Source organism: Mixophyes fleayi, chromosome 3 (assembly GCF_038048845.1).
Source record: "Mixophyes fleayi isolate aMixFle1 chromosome 3, aMixFle1.hap1, whole genome shotgun sequence".
Taxonomy (NCBI): Eukaryota; Metazoa; Chordata; class Amphibia; order Anura; family Limnodynastidae; genus Mixophyes; species Mixophyes fleayi.
The window spans coordinates 287324963-287345598 of record NC_134404.1 but is presented as its reverse complement, the minus strand read 5'-3'; the positions used below and the strand labels follow the sequence as shown (position 1 = coordinate 287345598).

Sequence of the window (20636 nt, the reverse complement as noted above, 5' to 3'; positions counted from 1 at the left end):
CACTGTAATGCTGTGTGATGAAGTTGGATAGAAAGACAAAAGTACATGTTTATTGTTATACAATGGGGAAAGAGGTCAACCTATGCAATAAAGAATTAATCCAGGTGGCATCTTTCTACATTTTAAATGTATGTATTAAATCCGTATAGACAATGGCATACTTTGTTATAACATGTATCATGGTTCTGTACTTAAATGTAGCCTTGAATGTTATAGTGAGGAAAGTTACTTAAAACATATTTCAAGGGAGCTATATCATTGGACTGCTATCACACACCTACTGTTTATTGGGCCGGTCATGTCACCCCCTTATATGCCGGCCACTCACTCTCGCTATGTGGGACTTGGTGCTTTGCAGTGTGATAGATTTCACCAGTAGTACCGATCGACCTGGAAGTATGAACTCTATCAAAAAACCCAAACAGGTCAGCCAGGAAAATTAGACTTAAAGTGGTTAAGCTCTTTTGTGTGGAAACGTAAGGACTCATTGTTACCCCTCTTATACTGTAGACAGCATCACAGGTAGCTCGAGGAGGATCTAGGCATTGGGGTCGAACACTGTACCAAACCCCTGGGGAATGCTAAGCCAATGGTGTACCAGATCACTATCTAGAGTTGGCTTTCTACCAACCCCACACCTGTGAGAATTTTAGGATGTGTAAAAATGGGATGCTAGCAGGGAAAGGTGTGATGGTGCAGACTTGACTTCCTAGGGGTTCCGGCTCTAGTGGTCTGGAAAGTTGATCACTGTACAGCGACATCAGAGAAGACTTTGTGATTTCAGCGAAGCCGAGAGCCTGCCAAAAGCAGAGGGACAGCAAGCGAGGACCGTACCTTTTGGCTGGTGTTGGCAGAATAGAGTCGACTCCATGGGGTACCAGTGACTGCTGAGGGGTGAGAATGGCTGAGTATTTTGGGTTATATGGATGCTCCTGGCTATTGTTAATTTACCTTGTTTGCTAAACATGTGTAATGTTTTAAATAAAGTCCTTTTATTTAGCTTTATTTAACTGGTCTCTGCCAAGGTGAATTCCAAACCCATTAAGGTAGGAGGTCTGAAAGCTGGCAAATAGGCTACCATGGACTAACCATCCAAGCAGTTGGCCTAAAAGGGGGTTAACTTACCGCTATCTCTAGATATATATTTTATTTTACATACCATAAAGACAACACACCAATTAATCTGGCATCAAACTGTGTTCCAGCACTAAATAATGCTTTCCAGTGAGGTTTTATTTTGTTCTTTGAAAATACACAGAAGTCCATTAACTGTTCTATTTGAATTTCAAGTGTACAAATAATTCTCTTACACTCATGGGAAGAAAGCGTTCTCTTAAAACCATGTATATTTGACTTTTTGTCAGCAACTTTTCCTTGAAAATAAAAGATGAAGAAAGTGAAGTTTGTCAATTTGTTTTTTGACTATTTTCTTATGTTCTTATTTTCTTTTTTAATTACGCGACTCCAAAGAAAACAATAAACAATGAAAGATTTAAACATTACATAAAAGCTCAAGAGAATCCAAAGGCTAATATGATTTGAATGTATGGTAATTATTTCTGTTTATACAGAATGTGCATGGGCAAAACACTGCAAACATTCACAGTCTAAGCTGTTTACAATTAAAATCTCATTAAGTTAGGTGTTTCATTAATTTTTATTTATATTTTCATAGATCATATGAGCTATAAATCTAGCTATTTATTTTCTGCTTGGTAAAACAGATCTGTGTCTACGGTTCATATTTTTGGGTATCAAAAAGATGGATGCCCACAAAAACAACACAATGATATACAGATTAATTACATTTATTTGTGATAAACACACAATAGACCAAACCCATTCAGGCGCACCAAAATCACACACGTACTATTGAGTGGGTGAGGCCAATGCGATGCGACATAGCATGTTTTCTCCATGCCAACATGTGCAGTATTGCACAGTTTGTCTCAAATAAACATACTCGATCAGTCATTCAGGGTTGGCTGCATCCACGAGTTTATTATTTCTCTCACAACGCACACAAAATCTTTTTCTTATTATTTCTATAAAATTTCATTATAGCACTTAACTTGCAGTGTTTTTTTTATAGTTTTTTGTTTTTTTATTTTTACTAGTTTTAATTTGTATTATATTTTCAGATTGTTTAGAATACATTTTGCAATATTAACTAAGCCTATTCTATATTAGTGAAGTCTTTCATTATATTTATGTATCAAATATATTTTTATTTACAAGAGAATCAGGGTGTGACTGACAGCTTTTTACATGATCTTCTCAGCTCAGTTGCCTTCTTGTTTTTTTTGATATATTAACGTGAATGGAACAAAGCAATTCCCCAAAAAATAGCTGCAGAGGGTTTGTTCTCATGATTGGTCAATTATTTAGATTTTTAGCGCCTGGGATGCCCTTTCTGTATTTGGGGATTTTTTTTTGCCTTCCTCTAGATCAAGCTGGCTAGAATTTATAACAGGATGAACCTGATAGATATGGATCTATTTTTTCAACCTCACTAACTATGTAATAAGCACGGAATAGTTTTGTGGCGGCACAGAACGGACATGCAACATTTTATTTGGGGGGTGGGGGCAGACTGATGTAGGATCGGTGGTGCAGAGATTGGTTATGTGTTGGCCACAGACTGGTGCAATGTATTGTATAATGTGTTGGATACAGGTTGTATATAATATGCTGCCCATTAAGTCTGTTTGTCAATTATTCAAGCAATCATTTGCTGGTGATTGTAATGTACAATGCGGCTACCTGCCAATGCTCCCAACAGCACACCTTATCATTTCTGTATGGCTCACAATTTTTTTTTATTTAAATATATTTATGTGTGGCACGCATTTAGCACTGATTAACTTTCATCTATAAACACTTTAATTATTCACAGAACAAAAAGGACTTATTTAAATGTCTGCAGTCTGTGGCAGCTGCATCTTTCGGTCATTATACTTATTAACTGCAAACTAATACAATTTGTGCAGCTCCATGAATACATAACAGGAATCTTACACCCTTTATTTAAGTGGTGCTGACAGGAATCTCTGCTAGAGTGGTGCTTTTAAATAAGCATATACATCCTGTAGTCAGCAAGGTAGATATAAAATGAGGAAGGGTTTTTAAGGCTGTACAACTAAATAAACATTGGGATTTCTTAAAACCAACAATGTCTGGTGCACAGAAACAAATGATGTGCCATGGTGAAAGCTGGTATACACATGCAGCATCTAAACAGGACAAAGCATGCACGCAAAAACTAGTTTAAAAAAAACACTCATAGGTAACTTACTTTGCAGGAACGCACAGTGCAAGTTGTGTCATGCACGGGGATGGAGTCACCAATGTCACAGTAGCTCAAGTAACTGCATCAGGACCCAATATGTCACCAACCTAAACATTTGTGAGGGGCTTCAGCTGTCTTTAAATGTCTGTGTATGAAGACAATACTTTACAACAGAGCTGCATTGGAATAACAGGTTCACCCTGGACACTGCATATTACATCGGGCAGACATGGGCTTTAAACCTACACGGGGGGGGGAAACAAACAAAAACAAAACACACATAGGAATGGCAGCCGAGCACTTAATACGACCACCCTTTAATTTTTAATGTTATTTTGCTCTTAAACCCCCCTAAATACTACTTTCCTTAAACTAGAGAAAGTAAGTTAACCAATGCTTAGCAAAAATGCTAAAATGTCTCTGGTCACAAAGCACACCAGTCATTATGGGGCTTAGTAGCTTTTTTCAGGTTTTAGTTTTAGTGGTGCTTTAAGTATTTTTTCTCAATAAAACCATGAGACAAGTCTAGCAGAACATCAGGAAAGGCTAAGGCGAATATTGCTTCACCCCACTGGAGCTCATCATAACCACACAATGAAAATATGTGCAAGTGCAGGCAATTAAAAGGAAGAATGCAAGTAGCTACCAAATAAGGTGCATACACACAGGTATTTAGTCAACTCTGCCACTACGCTTGAGCTACTTTCCCATTTAACATGCATTGAGTGGAATAGAACACAGCTCAAATGGGCATTTAAATAGGCATCATAGAAAATGATGCCTTGAACATGACCACCGCTACTCAACTGTCTCCCACTGTTGTGTTGCTGGGGGAGAACACACTGCCTGTTGGGGTGGGGGAGAGGGAAGAATGAGTAGAGTGGGTATTGCGAGACCCTTCTCACTCATGTCAACACAATGGGCGACAGGTTGAAAAACCAGTCAAAATATGTCAGTGCAGGAATGACTGATATAGAGACTCTATGTACCGGAGCAGAAGAAATTAATAACTGCCCTTACTTCACTTTTCTCTTAGGGTCTATGTGTAAAACTGTTGTAAAAGTTCAGACGTCCAATATTTTGCTTGTTATGGCTAAATGGTTGACCAGGGTGTCAAAAAACTACAATAACATAGACTCAACTCGCTTATATTTCACCAGGAAAAGTAGCTTAAGTGATGTTAACGAGAAAGTCTGGGGGAAATAAATATCAACTTCAGGCAACTGTGAATGGAAGACTCTGGAGTTGTGTCTGTTATAGCATTTTCTACCACCTTTTAATAAAACCAAATTGGGGATTTGAATCTCTCGTGGAAGAATGGCGTCTCATCCCTCCGAGTTCCAGACACACGTAGAATCTATTGCAAAAGACACTGCAGATATTTTGGTCACCCAAGGTGGCCCAACACCCTAGGACCATACTTTGAGTTAGTGTTCTTTATTTTGGTAGTTTCCTAAAATATAAAAACACCAAAATATATTATATTTGCAAGAGGGGTGTGCTGAACACTTCAGATTTCCAATTCACCCACCAGGAAGTCCTATATTTTGTATTAAAAACTAAACAATGCGTTCAAATAATATATACAAATAGCTAAGGGATTTCAAAGCATTTTGAAAAGTTTCTTCATATTACATACACCTCAATAAAGGGACCCAGAAGCCAGTTAACGGCATGTATCCACTGACGGCAATAAAAAACAACAGTAAAAAAATTAAACACCAGCAGTAAATTTTCAGTTGCCATGACTACCTTGGTCCTTATCCAGGTCCAAATGACTTACTTATTTACCAACTCGCTCAGGAAAAAAAAATATATACTGTTTGATTACGAGTAGTTTCATGATGAAAATGTATACATCTTCAAATAGTGACAGCACATTTGAATACAATATTTCTAAACTGGCACAAAATAAGGGAATGATTAATCAGTTATAACTTTATTGCAGAAATAAAGATCTGAACTCGATAAACATATTTTGAGTTATTGACTATGACCAAACAGGCAATGGTTTATTTTGCAATATATTTGAAGTTCACGTACTCTATTAACATGTCTCCATTCACTTGATTGGGATTCTTAAAAGTTTAAAAGTGCCTAGGAGTATTTTTCTTCAGGAAACATCAGGTATAGGAATGTCAAGAAAGTGCACAGATATTTTCCACGCTACTAGATGTAGCGTCATGAAGATAATGAAAATAAGACTATACTTTCACAATCTGCCTCCTGCAGCTCCTGTCTGTCAAGTACTGTTTTGGACTTTTGCCTTTGTGTGTATCCGGCCTGCAGTACCACTGTGGTACTTGAACTGCTCTCCTACCTGTAAGAGCTCAGCTCATTACTCCAGGATCTTTAGCACCTGTCCATGGCTTATAATTACTGCCTTCTCCCAGCAATCCTTGCCAGTTCATCTGTTGCCTTGACCTCTGCTGATTTTCCTGTGAGTTATCCTTGTTTGGACTAAATGGTTTTGACATCTCTTCCTGTGACCCCTGACTCTGCTTTGTTATGACAACACCCACAGTCTGCATCCCGTCTCCAGTATCGGTCCACAGACTATTGCATCTAGTGAGTAATCTCCTTGCTATAACGGCCATACTCTGCTGACTTTTCATGTCTTACCATTTATTGCATCACTTACCTGTGTGACCCGTGTTAAATAAAAAAAAAAAAAAAGCTTTGTTTCACTTGCATTTTCTCAGTGGTTTTTATATTGGGAATCCAGACATATACCTACTGTAGCGATTTGTTTTTTTTAATAAGTTGAAATAATTTTTTAAAAACATGCCCCCAGGCTAGTCGGGTGCGGGACCTTATGGAGGGAGGTTCACTTCTCTCTTTTTCCCAAATTCAGGAGAGATACGATGTCCCAACCTGCGACTTTTACAAGTACCTCCAAATTAGACATTGGCCGCACTCTCACCCCTTATTCCCACCAGCCTTGAAACCGGCTCCCCCTGGTATTATGTCGTCTCTCTCTCCCATTTCTCATGCGGGAGGCATCTCAGTTTGGTACCGACTCTTTATGGTACCTGTGGACAGCACAGATCTCTCGGTGCAGGGGATCTGGGAGAGAGATCTTGACTTGGATATATTGCCAGAGGTCTGGGCGAAAATCTATAAGAATATTTACAAAATGTCAAAGTGTATTACCCATTCAGAAATGCTTATTAAAATGGTTCACAGGGTGTATCTCACGCCAAACTACATAAAATCTGGCCGTCAGAAACCAAATACTGTTGGAGAAGTTGTGGGGAAACTGGTACCCTTATACACGTTTTTTAGAACTGTCCTAAGCTACAACCACTTTGGGTTGAAATTTCCCAGCTAATTACTAAGGTCACTAAGGATGATTTATCCCCATCCCCGGCTATGGCGCTTTTACACCTATATCCCCCTCATCTTCAGAGTCATAATCACTATGTGGCTGGGCACATTCTCATCTCAGCCAGAGCCGCAATAGCCCAAAGCTGGAAATCCCCCTTGGTTCCATCTCTTACCAAAATCATCAGCAAAGTACAACACAGCTATGAGATGGAAACCATAGGGTTTAACTTCACCTCAAGGGCTTCCTCACCCCTGGTTAAATGGTTCACATGGTACGAAATTTTTTTAGGGTACAGACCTGTGTCTGCCACCTAACTCTCCCATGCTGTATACCCCTCTGGAGGGTAGATGTCCTGTTTTCAAAATGTATTTTTATGGTTGATTGGGTTTAATACGGCCAGTCTCCGACTTTTGCCCCCCTGTCTGTCTCCCTCCCCCTTGAAGTCTTTGTCTTATGTGTATTTGAATGTTTCTTGTTATTGTTTGTTGTTTCTTTTTTGATTGTTTGTTTATGGGCAGTTCTGACTGATTTATTGGATCTATATTATGCACTGTACTCTGTTGTAACTGCCATGTTTGTTACATATTCTTTTACTAAAAACTTAATAAAAACCTTTTAAGTAAAAAAAAAAAAAGAAGCAAAACATGCCCCCAGGGCTCTGGCCTACACACCCTCAGTGTTAAGACTGCTAAAAAGTAAGCTCCTCCCTTACTTTGAGCAATCCTGCTCCATCGGGTTACCTTTCCCCAACAAACTCTACTGAATCCTTCAAAGACCATCCAGAAGATCTTGAAAATAGCAATAAACAAAATATACGCATAAATTTTTTTTTCCACAAGCGACGCCCTATCCGACTATCTGGAAGGGATTTTTTCTCCAAATGGTACATAATCAGTCTATAGATATGCTACACTTAGACAGCACAGCGGGAACTTTGTTCAAAGCCAGACTCCAATCAGCCTCCCAGAGATATCATCCATTAATTTAAAGCAAAGTAAAAAAATCATGGCCTCAACCAGGTATGTCCCCGTGGTTGCTTATGCTGACTCACACCTTCAACTTTACAAAGACCTTGCTTCGACAACACTCAAGATACGAAGGGACTTGACAGATATAACTTTCAACTAATCATCACTAAAGAATGAAGTAACCATTAGGTTATAAGCAAAAAGCAATGATTTGACATTCTCAAATGCTCTGACATAGTCCAAGAAATTCCAGCGGTGATTCAATTTGCCCCTTGGCCCTAGCCAAAACCCCAAGCTCCAGTTCCAGAGTGTCTAAAGACATAATCCACCGCTATTCTTCTCCAGGACCTACCCCTGATCCGTAACTATGTAGTTTAATTTTGAGAGATATAGACAGTCACTATGACATTTATTTATACATTTTACTAAATTACATGATCTTTACAAGCTCTTTAATAATGTTTACTTACTTGGACTTTTACCATCTATTTAGTAACCCTTGGATAGAATTGCAAACTTTTTTCCTGTTTCGTACGATGAGGGCACCAAGGTCTAAAGATGATAAATCTGAAATTTTGGATTTGAATGTATCTCCTGATGTTCTTCATACTTTCAAATTGAATTATAATTTCGCTGGCAGAGCCAAAAACACATATATTGGAGTACCAAATCATACAACCATCTATATATGGCCAATTTCCCGAGACTTATAGATTCTAACAAATCTGATATGGCGCAGTAGAACAAACTAATCCTCAACAGACTTCTTTATCTTTGGCAAACCCTTCCGTCCAAGTCCCAGCTCATATACTTAAGAATCTTCAGCAATGGGGGCCTGGGTGTCAACAACCTTCTCAAATACTATCAGGTTACACATTTGGTCCAGTGTATTCTCTAGCACTCCTCACCACACAAGTATGGACATCCATAGAAGCTGACTTGTTAAAGTTATTATTCTTCATACTCCTTGTTGTGGATTGAGCCTCAACATCGAACTAGGACAGTAGCCTTACTCCCTACAGTGACATTTTTATCATCAATTTGGAGTCACAGCACTCCATATCAACTGCTGCATTATCCAATTTTGGTCCCTCTATCGAACAATTTAGCGTTTGTTTAGAGACAAGACCATAAAACCATAGTTGGACTAGAAATAATACTATTTTTGCCTTAGATCTGGCCCCTTTGTGCTTTTCCCTTGAACTTTGTAGCAGATATTCGCTTGCTCACAATGTATTCTTTCAATATCTTCAACTCAGACACTTGACATCCCTTTGCCAGCTGATCACTGCTCCCCATTGGAGTCATTCTGTCGCAACAAAGGGATTAATCTTGACATTATATCAATTACTGCTATCTCATAATAAACAGCAAAACGAGCCACTGCTGATTTATGCTGGAGGCCAAGTGGCCAAAGAGTTACCCTACTGTATATCTGGTGGTCCTGTCCTAAAATAAAATATTACTGGAATAGAGTCTACAGCTCATTAAATCAATAACAGATTTTCAGATGGCAGACTCCCTGCTGTACTCCCAATGCCTACACCTATCCCTGACACCCCAAACCATAATGAAAAATTAAGATATATCCTGAATGCAGCCAAATGTCAAGTTATCTCCCATTGGAAAAACGCTAGCTCCCCTTTGTTAACTGTTACAATTAACAGTATTTGACTGACCTATCGTATAGAGTGCACTTCTGCCATTTTACACCACACCTCACATTTTCCAGGGCACCTGGTCCTCTTGGGACTGTGAAGGCAAACCACCCCTGAATACCATATGTGCTTATTTTAGGCTTATTCCAAATAAGCAGTGATATTCTCCTCCAACACCCTTCCCTCCACAGATTGCATACCCACATTCTACTCACAGGGGGAAGCACTTGGACTCATGCATTTGTTTTGGACTGCTTTTGATTCTGTTGTTGCTTCTCCTTCCTCATTGTTTTGGTATTTTTGGAAATTTGAATGTCTGTTAACTCCTTGCCCTATATTTGCTACCTTCCCTTTCCCCCAGCCTCTCCATCCCAAGATTCCCAATCCCCCCCTTCCCTTAAACGTGTGTTTATTTGCGATGTTCCACTTGTGTATGATGTTCCACTTGTGTATTGCCACATCTGACCCTAAACCAACTATTGGCTGGTTCTCAGAGGGCTTAATTTAAAGTATGCCACAATTTTGACGTCCGAAATAAAGCGTAAATTTACAGCTTCAAAATAGCTCACCAAATGTTTTGATCTTGTACAGGACTGGTTATTTTTGCAATAAAACTAACTAATAAACCATTGTTATCTTAGGTGTAACTCAAAATACACTGCAAATATCTGCTCACACAAAAATATGCTCTAAGCAATTTAAGTGGAAAGTTCTGTTTTGCTTTATTGCTTATATTTTTTTTTTGCTTGTATAATTTAGTGTTATATTCAGGACTACTAAACTCAATGGTTGGTTAATATAATAGATACTAATGATGCTCACAAGTATACATTGTATGCAATTGTTTCAGGAGTCTATCGAAAATAAAGAGGTCTGAGAGAACGTTTTAATCATGGAGGGGAGTATTTTACTACACACAGCATTTTTCTTGGGACATTCTGTGGCTGAAATGACAGATTAAAACACAGAAAGTCGCTGAAGTTTTTGAGGTGTTGTTTCTTTATTTAACTACATTGTATGGAGCAGCAGCAGTCATGGTGGACCTAGCACAAATAAACCTAATGAGTGGCAAGCAAATATATTATGTTTGAAAAAAAAAAAATTAAGATCCAAAGACTAAATGAAATTAGCGCAAGTGAAGCGGGTGGGTAAGGCGACAAAGAAACTCTGATTCCCTATGTTTTAAACACGGATTGACCAGTCAGTGAACTACGCTGTTAGTAAATATTCTACATAGTGCTAACATTTATTTTATAGAAAATCACTTTTTTCCTATATTTTGATTTGAATGCAGGTCATTATACATACATGACTGCATCAGTCTGTCTCTGCCCTTGTGAGCAGCATGGTTTCACAGTGATTGGCTTCACAACTCTGGGCCATTGGATTAGATTAAGACCATGGTGCACGTCCTTTGCAGTTTTCATGTGGGGGTTTCTTCCGGCCACTCCGTTCTCCACCCACTGTCCAAATCCTCATACTGATAGTTTAATTAGCTTCAGACTAAACTGACCCTAGTGTATGTGCACATACTATGGAAACAAGACTGTAAGATCCACAGTACACAGGGACTAATGTGAATGAATAGATAATCTGATTGTAAAGAGCTGCATAAAATGTTGGCACAATATAAAGAATTCTAATAACAATAACTGTTAGATCATGTTTTGAAATTTGATTTAATATTATTAAACTTAAAGCTAGATGATCTCTTAGTTAACATACCGCCAAACCTACAGGAAGAGTTATATTGATATTTTTAAAACATAGTTAATATCAACTGATGATCTCCACATTATTTTAGCATATAAGAATTATCTAAAAAAATCTATTCAATGTATTACGATAAAACTCAATTTAAAATAGGAAACATGCATGAAAAGAGAGCAAGAATGGTTTTGATGCATTTTTATTTTTAAACAAATAAATGTGAACATAGCCTAAAGTAAATCATAAAATGTAATTTCCTTTGAGACGACAATTTTTTTTATATGCACAGTAAAGATTATGGCCAATGTGGATGCACTTACACAGTACAGTTATTGGTTTCCTTAACAACATACTGCAGGACTGACACTGCAAGCCTCATTTTTTCATTTAAAATACCTGTAGAGTAACAAAACATTGTATTTAAGTTTGGAACTTAATAAAGCACACGGGGGCAGATTCCAGGGGGTGTTGGGCATGGGCTGGCAGATGTTTAACACACAATTGGAGAGACTGAGCAGCATCCTCTGCCTGCCTGTCTGTCAGCCTATAGCGATTGGGGTGGGCTCTGCTAAACCATCCTGCCCTAAAAGCAAAGTCTTGGGTTGCACCTGAAAGCACACTGCTTGTATTAAAACATCTTCTATTTGCTATATTAGCTATAGCAAAGTAAATTATTTTTATACTTTTGATACCACAAAAGGCCACCTGATACCCTTCAAGGTGCAGCCCTCTAACCTTCAAAGGGCCACCCATTACTCTTTAAGTTAATAATAAGTTAAAACAATACATTTAATCAAAGAAATACACAAATCAATAATAACATAACAGCAGGATATTTTAAAACAGCAATGCCATTTAGATTATTTTTCTTTAAATAGCAAGTTAAGTAGCTTTTAAGCATGCATACTTTTTCTTAGCTATCCTCCTACAAATCATTATCTCCTTTTCAAAAACTCTATGGTTGGCAAACAGAAGTGGCTGCCAGATACAGACAGTCTGCTACAAAATCACAGGCTCACAGGTATCTGCATGTCATGTGATGGCAGAGGGATAGAAGAAGGATTTCAAAATGCAGACAGAACTCTGGGGTTCCAAAGCTAGCAAGTGATGCTGTGAATTGTGAAATTCCAGATTAAGTGGCGGTTCCAGGGAGTAAGTCCAGGTAGATAGAGCTTCCTGGGAATCCTCCTCAGAAAAGTCCCCAGTCTGTGAGGCCTGCAAAGCCTTCAACTCCATCATCAGAGAGCAGCAGCCTGGATAAAAATTAAGACATTAGGCATGAAAATCAAGGCAAGGCCCTGGGCTTAGGGCCTAGTGTGGCTGCTTCTCAACAGCAATCCAGGAGTGAGCTTGGCCCAGGGAAAAGCTACATTTTCGTGCCAAGCAATGCAGGTGTGAGTCATATCACTACATTATTCAGCCATATTACCTACCCTAAGCGGATGCAATAAGTTTCGGAAACCAGTCCCTGAGCAGGTGGCCGTAAGGAATACCTCTTGTTGTACTTCTGAGTGGGGTGAAGGCGGCATGGATGAAGGCTCCAGTAGCAGCAGAAAAGAAGGGCAGACGAGCATGAGAGCAGAGGATACTGAATCTACAGGACCTGACATTACATTGTAGGTGGAATTGACCCAGCTAAAAAATAAAATTGCAGTCAAGTGGAGGCAGAGGAACCATGCCTTCAGCTATAAAATGTAGCTTACACTTGCGAGATTAACAACATGTTGGAAATTTTAAATGAAAAGTAATAAATCTAGAAAGTCTGAAAGGTGTCCAAAGAATAGAGAGACCCATATAGATGATGAGAGTGCATGAAACAAACAGAGGAGGTTAGCAAGCCAACGCTACCAGAGCGGTAAGAAAAGAAGTGTTTTCCTTGAGGAGAGGCAGAGGAAAACTTGATGTGGGTTACTCATAGGAGCCTCTTTCATCAGCACAAGTTCCCCCAAATATATCTGGGGCAGTATTGAGGAGAGCCAAGAGAACACTCTGCTAAAATCTATAGTAAAGATGGAAGACTATATGGACACCAGCACGCAGGTGGTGAGTGTGAGAGTTTAGGACTCAAGTTCCAACATTGATAGCAGCATTATTGTTGCTCAAAAAAAAAAAAATACTGATAGGCCGTTGTCTGTGAAAGATAATTGGCCTTGCAAATGTTAATGTGTATTAAAAGCAAAGGAAAATCTGTCTGTGAAGGGTAACAGCAGTGGAACAATTGCTAATGAGACAGCGAACAGCAGTATCGGTAACCTGTCTATGAAAGGTAAGAGTGGCAATGCAAAGGTTAATTCATCTTAAACAAATGAATGTAAGCTGTCTCTTAATGGTAACAGAAGTGATACAAGGGTTAATGACTCTGCTTTGAGTGCTAACAGTGAAAGTAACCTGTCTGTGAAAAGCAGCAGTGATATCAGTGGGAATGAAACAGCTGTGAATGCTAGCAGTGTAGGTACCTGTCTGTGAAAACTAACAGGGGCAATACAAATGCTAATATGTCTGCTAAAAGGAAGGATAAGATTTCCATGAAGGGTAATAGGGCCAATGTAAAGGTTAAAGTGTTTGATAATGGTGAACTCAAGATATTAAGATATTTGTACAAGGTGACAGCAGTGATACAAGTGATAGTGAGTCACGGGTGAATACTAATAATATGGGTAAGATATGTGAAAGATAGCAGCAATACATATGCTAATATGTATGTTAACAGTGAGGTAAAGCCATCTGAAGACATAACAGTGGCAATGTTAATGTGTCAACAAATGGCCAAGCTAAGCAATCTGTGAAAGGTAACAGTGGTAAGGTAATGATTCTGCTGTAAATGCTTACAGTGAAGGCAAAGTAACAGTGGCAATGTAAATTTTAATGTGTCTACTACCAGCTTAGTTAAGCAGCCTGAGATGGATAACAGCGACAGGGTTAATGTAAATCTAAAGCTAAACAAAGGTGTTAGCAATAGAAGAGAGACAGTCTGCCAGCAAGCTGCAGAGGTTAACGATGACAATGGAAGGGTTAAACCACCAGTTGCAGATACCAGTTTTGATGCAAGTGGTAGAGCTGGTGAGAGAATTAGTAAAAGAATGAATAAGACTGTGGTTTCTATGGTTGCCAGGAAAGTCAGTGCAAATAACACTGCAAAAGACAATAATATTACTGTGAATGATTATCTAGTTAATGCAAATGTGAGTAGTAATGTGCAGCTGGAGGAGACAGTCCTTGCAGCAGACATTGTACCCCAGGCTTCTGACATGTGAGCAATGATGCCGATGCGGGGGGTCCCAGCTGACACAAGTAATAATGCAAGTTGTGTGCCAATATCATATGCCAGAGCAGTTAGGGGTGAGCCAGTAAAAAACACAGATAATCAGCCAAGGGTCAGTCCCCTAAGCGGTGGAATGTTGTACAATTAAAATGGGCTGGTGATGCTACACCCCGGGACAAGGCGATGTATTGGATATGATCTTCGGTTTGGGGTACTCCGCGATGGACCTCTTTGTCTGCATCCATCCAGTTAACTCACCAGAATATGATGTTAAGTTTCTGCCCTTACAATGGGTTACAAGAGATTTGGGGGGGGGGTGTGAAGGAAAAGGGCAGGTGGAGGGAGATCCAGTCAAACCAGATTACTAAACATGAATTACAATTACAATGAAGGTTACAGAGCTGGTTAGGAATGAATCATTGTCCCCAGTTAATATTCCTTATTGGCTAAATAGATATGCAGATATAGTCACTAACAAAAGATTACAATGTTTATTATGCAGGACACCCTCGCCAGTGTCATTTAGACATCTCAGTATAACATGCACATAGAAAAACTGTTTGATGTGTTAGCAATTGGGCCATACGGAAAGTGAATGTAGCCAGATTGCACGCAAACTTTGTTGTCAAAAGTGCCCATCCGCAGAACTTTATTAGGTATCAGATGAGGAGATGGTCGCAGTAAGCAAAACAGGAAAGAATTCTATATTGCAATCAGGTGATTCGGCTGCACAAAGTATATCTAAACTACAGCACAAGGTAGTTGTTCCAAAGCTGTCAGTGCAGTGCAGGTTCCCACATAAAAGCCTCCAGTATTAGAGGTCAAATCTATCCACAAAAAGGTTGTAACCCCAGTTCAAACAGTCCTGGAAAATTGATTACTACTGCAGGGGGATGGAAGAAAGGACTAGGTTATCCGCTCTCACTTTTGTTTTATCTAAGTAATAGCTATTCCTTTTCTGCTGATTCAGAAGATGAGAAGGAGAAGGAAGGAGGAAGATGAAGAGGAGATTATATTAGAGAATGGAAAGGTCAGGTTAAAAAAAAAAAAAGTATAGATTAGTTCTAAAGCGAGGAGCAATAGGCGAAAAATAGCAAGAGTTAGGGAAGAAAGGGGGGTAGCGGGTGTGGAGAATATAGAGGTAGTGTTTGAGAAGGGCAGAGAAGTTGTAGGAAACGTGGGTGCCCAAATGGACGTTACAGATGGGGATGCACAGATTAATATAACATTAAAACAAGATCCAGTAACCCCCCTGCTAATTGGCACGTTGTTAATCTGCCCCTCGATGATCCAGGAGGGAAGAAAGAAGGAGAAGCTGGGAGAGTCCCTGTCACGAACACCCCATCTGTCCCAGATACAGCCGTCACCTTAGTTAATCAACCATGAATACACCTTTTCTGCCACCACAAAGGATTTACTATGGTGTCCTTACGTTCACCAGAACCACTTATTAATGTTTCACACTTAAATCCCATACACATGTAGCATAAGCCTCCCTGGGGTTCGTAAGTTCACAAAGAATTACAGAGAAATACGCTAGATTAAGTATATTTAATCTGAAAAATATTTCCAAGGCTTATTTACAAAAATGAATAACAAGACATACAAAATGTTGCACAAATGATTTTTATAAAATAAAATAGGAAATAAAATCATAGTAACTGCTTACTAGTTAAGAATCGATGTGTGAGGGAACACAGTTGAGAAGGATTGGATATTTTAGTCTTGATTGACTCCCTCAAAGAAATGAACTCTGTACTACTGATACAAGGGATATTTAAACCATTTCTTGTTGGCTCTTCAACCCCCACCTTAGGAATTTTATTTTCACCTTAGTTAGACGGATGCCCAAATTGACACAGGGCTTTCAAAGTAAATTATGAATGTCCTGAGACCTGGCATTTCACAAGACCTGAGTTATCACCTCTGCGCGTTCAGCCTGGCTAAGTTTAACTCCTCTGCATATACAAACTACTCAGAGATCTTATCTGTCTCTGGGCCTGGCTACTTTCAAAAGACCATTAACACAATATTCATAGTGTTATACATAAATTCAACAGAAAATAACAATCAGTCATTAGATAAACTACATTTCGTTACACCTCCCCCAACCTAGGGCACGGAGAACTGTGACCAGTTACTGTCTCTTCTGCCCATTCACAACTTTGGCCCCTTGGCGCGAGAGACCATCTGCGTTTCCATGTTCTGTGCTCTTCCGATGCTGAATGGTGAAGTTATATTGCTGCAAAATTAAGCTCCATCTTAACAGCTTTTCATTATCCCCAGAAACTCTATTCAGCCAGCTTAGAAGATTATGGTCTGTGATAATGGGTGAAATCCCATTCATACAGGTAGGGCTGTAGCTTTTACAGTGCCCATACGATGGCTAGGCACTCTCGTTCAATGGTAGCATACACCACCTCTCGGGGGAGTAGTTTTCTACTTAAGAAAATGATAGGGTGCTCCTCCCCCTGCACTGATCACCTGGCTATGGACAGCTCCTAGTCCAGAGTTAGACGCGTCGGACTGTACTATAAATCTCCTATTGAAATCTGGGGCCTGTATAACAGGTGACTGGGCCAAAGCAGATTTCAGAGCTGTAAATACATTCTCACAAGCCTCTGTCCAATTAACCACCTGTGGTAAAAAAAAAAAAAAAAATTAAGTTAGGGAGAGGTTTGGCTAGGGGGGGCACAAATTTTCGATAATACCCAGCTGTACCTAAGAAAGTCATGACCTGCTTTTCGTGGTAGGGGTCGGCCACGCTGTGATGGCCTCTACCTTGCCTGGATCTAAGCGGAAGGTACTCCCCCCCCCCCCCCCCCCCAAACAGTGCCCCAAGTACTGCACTTCACGCATGCCAAGCTGGCACTTCTCTGGCTTAATAGTCAGACCTGACTCAGTAATTCGGACACACTATTCAGATGGATCAGGTGCACCTCCCAGGTCTGGCAAAACACCGCAATGCCATCTAGCTAGGCAACCGCATGTCCCTCCTGGCCCTCTAGCAGATCATTGACCAGGCGCTGGACGGACGCAGGGGCATTTTTCATTACAAAGGGCATGACCAAAAACTCAAATAGCCCAAATGGGGTGATAAATGCCGACTGCTCATGGGCCTTGGGTGACAATGGGATCTGCCAGTACTCTCTACTGGGACGACAGCAATTCCTCTTTCGACACGCAAAGCTAAAAGCTTGTCCTTTTTTATATGCTTATAGTCAGTGGCCATCCTAGACCTCACACTTCCACCAAATAAAAGATAGTAAAGAAAATCAAGAAAAAGGGGGGGGGGGGGAGGGGAAACATAAACTATATGTGCACTATATCCTTTAAAATTTGTAAGCCTTGAGTGTAATCTCCAGTCAATTAGGATGTTGACTCGCTCTAGAATCACACACCACTAATTCACTTAATTTCTTTAGATAAAAAGAAAAATATTATCAATCCCACCAAGCTGCCAACCAGTTAATCAACAATGAATACACCTTTTTCTGACACCACAAAGGATTTATTATAGTGTCATTATGTTCACCAGAACCACTTATTAATGTTTCCTTTGAAGTAAGCAGGAATCACAAATGTCACAACTTGAGTATGTGCTTACTGGTTTTGACACTACTCACCAAAGAGGCGCGGAGTCTAACGTATTCCAGGTATTCACCAGGAACCCCCGCAAGGGAGTATGGTCTTAGCTGCGGGAGACACGCAGGTCGCGGTCCTCAGAGGGAGCAACCAGTGAAGCGGTGAGATGAAAACGGTGTCAGACAGGCCGGGTCAGAAACGAGAGAATCAGGATATGCCACAGGGAAGATCCAAGCCAGAGTCAGAAGTAGCCGGGTCCGGTACACAGGAATATCAGCAGTAGAATGGTCAGCAAGCCGGGTTCGGTACACAGGAATATCAGCAGTAGAATGGTCAGCAAGCCGGGTTCGGTACACAGGAATATCAGCAGTAGAATGGTCAGCAAGCCGGGTTCGGTACACAGGAATATCAGCAGTAGAATGGTCAGCAAGCCGGGTTCGGTACACAGTAGAATGGTCAGCAAGCCGGGTAATACACAGAGCAAGAGGACACAGGAACGCTGGAGCTAGGTGGGACCTATTACTCTGGCACTCTCCTAGCGCCAGAGTGATCCTTAAATAGCGTCTCAATTCGCGGCGGTGGTGACGCTGAACACCACCGCCGGATTATTAGAGAGCGTTCCGTTGCCTAGCAACGGAACGTGGCCGCCGACCCGGAAGTGTACTCGGTTGCCTAGCAACCGAGCGCTCAGAGGTAGTAGCAGGCGTCCGTCCCTGTGCGACGGACACAGCACAGGGACGGCGCCTGACAACAAAGCTCTTTCACACTGTAGTGTGGAAGAGGTAATGTAATGTGAAAGATGGCTGCATCATGTAAATAAGATTAAGTTCAGTCTTATTGTCTCTTTAAAACATGACGAGCTCCATCCACAGACCCAACTCTTATTGAATTAGAGCTAGGACAACGCACAATGCAGAAATTAGTTGGGGTAACAGAGGAAGGGTGAGGGCTGCATGCAGCCCAAAACAGACTGTTGCCCATCACTGTCAGAAATGCAGTCCCTCACTCTGATCTAAAATGATGAAGGGAATGATTGTAATGCTATAATGAATATATTTTTCTCATAAAATGTTTTACTTTATTTATATTTAAAAGGTACGAATATATGTAAACACTAGAATACACTGCAATAAAGACATTGGAGCACTAAAAGACTGACATTGAAAATAAATGCGATCACACAATGGGGCCTATTTATTAAGCAGTTTTTCCATGTAAAATCCCCTAAACTGATGTTTTTTCGGGGATCCAGTGCAAAATCCAAGTATAGTTGAAATTTATAAATATTACATCGCAGCAGATATCGTATATATCTACTGCTTTGCGGTTATGTTCGTTTTCCAGTGCAGTCCTCATAAAAGTATATGGGGACTGCTCCCTAACGCAGTTTACCAAGCTCCGAAAATGGTAAATTTTTGGAACTTCTTTATGTTAATGTACGCTAGCTGAGGCTGACATACATTTCTGTATGTGAAACTTTTCATCTATGTTCAGCTCTGCTCAAGAGTTGCACAGCACATGTGTGGAGGGATCCTATGATTCCTCCCTATCACATGACTCACGTTCGTCGGTCAGTGCTGTTTGCACCGCTGCTAGACAAGGAAAGGGTTTCCTTTGCGCATGCCCGATATTTTCGGCTGGCGCATGCGCACATGGATTTGAAGGAGGGTGCAGTCATTGCAATATTCAGAACATTTTTACTTAATAAAAACAGCAGTTTTTTTCTGACTGCTGTTCCTGTTGAATTTTTTTCATAAATATGGACAATAGGTCAATCCTTATCTATGCGATGAGGATCAAACTATATTTCATATTTTGCAGTGGGCAATAAATAGGGCCAAAAAAGTAATGTTTTAATCACATCTGGGCTAATGAAGAAAATCCCTGTGCCTTTCAACAGTCCCATGTTCTCCATCCCATGTTTATCACCAATTTCTTCAATTAAAGAGGAATTCCACGTCCAGACAACTTATTGCTTTATAGAACTTAAGTACAATTCAATACCAACTTGTCCTTCACAATTAGACATAATAATATCTGCAATTACTTCAAAGTTATTAGACTTGTACTATACACCATATGTAGTATATTATTACGTTGCAAACACTTTAACAAAGTCACAAATAAATTCAAGGGCATATAGCACAGTAGGTATCGGTGCATAAATAACTCGATTATATGTGACAGGAAACTCTCACCTCTATACACAGAGCGGAGGGCACCACTACACCATCTCAAAGCCGCCATCTTCGTACAAGGCTGCCCCCTCCTCCGCCTTTTTAATGTGCCTATATAATGATCCGTTTTATCAATCCATTATCAATTATTCAAACTATTTAGTCATTCGTGGAAAGTTCTTGTTAAACTACTTGTATAAAACAAAAACAAAAACCATAAATCACGGTGGCATTCAGTAATTTTGATAAAGGCACCATGAGGGACAGCCAGTAACGGGGTCCTCTCACTGTCAGGACCAGTTATTTTTGACAGCGAGATTCAAGCATGAAACTAGCATGAAACCACCACGTGATTTCATCCGGAATCGGAGGGGAATGCTATAAAAGCCATATTTGAAATGGGTACATTCATTGACAATTAAATGATTTAAAGATCATTCTTACAAAATTAATTTTTATAACGTCTGACAAGTCTAGATTTATTGAGCAAATTAATGAACATAATTGCCTGATTGGTTACTGTATGTTAATCAATTTCATGTTATTTGTGTGTGTTTGCTCCGTAAAATAAAGTTTTACATGATTTCACAATTTTGAAAGCAACCTCAGGTTTTTTTTTTTTTGCTTTATTTTTTCAGTTAAAACACTGGCACATGCTG

The 20636-nt window shown here is 39.9% G+C and overlaps 1 protein-coding gene across 1 annotated transcript in view; it reads right to left on the bottom strand.

Moving 5' to 3' along the window:
* The window catches only part of MRPS5 (mitochondrial ribosomal protein S5), a 99678-nt gene extending 79614 nt beyond the window's left edge, over positions 1 to 20064 (bottom strand). Inside the window, exon 1 of the mRNA XM_075203737.1 lies at positions 19999 to 20064. Within this exon, the coding sequence (XP_075059838.1) occupies positions 19999 to 20047 (49 nt within the window). The 5' untranslated portion in view covers positions 20048 to 20064. The remainder of the gene's footprint in view (positions 1 to 19998) is intronic.
* Between the last annotated feature and the right edge of the window lie 572 nt (positions 20065 to 20636).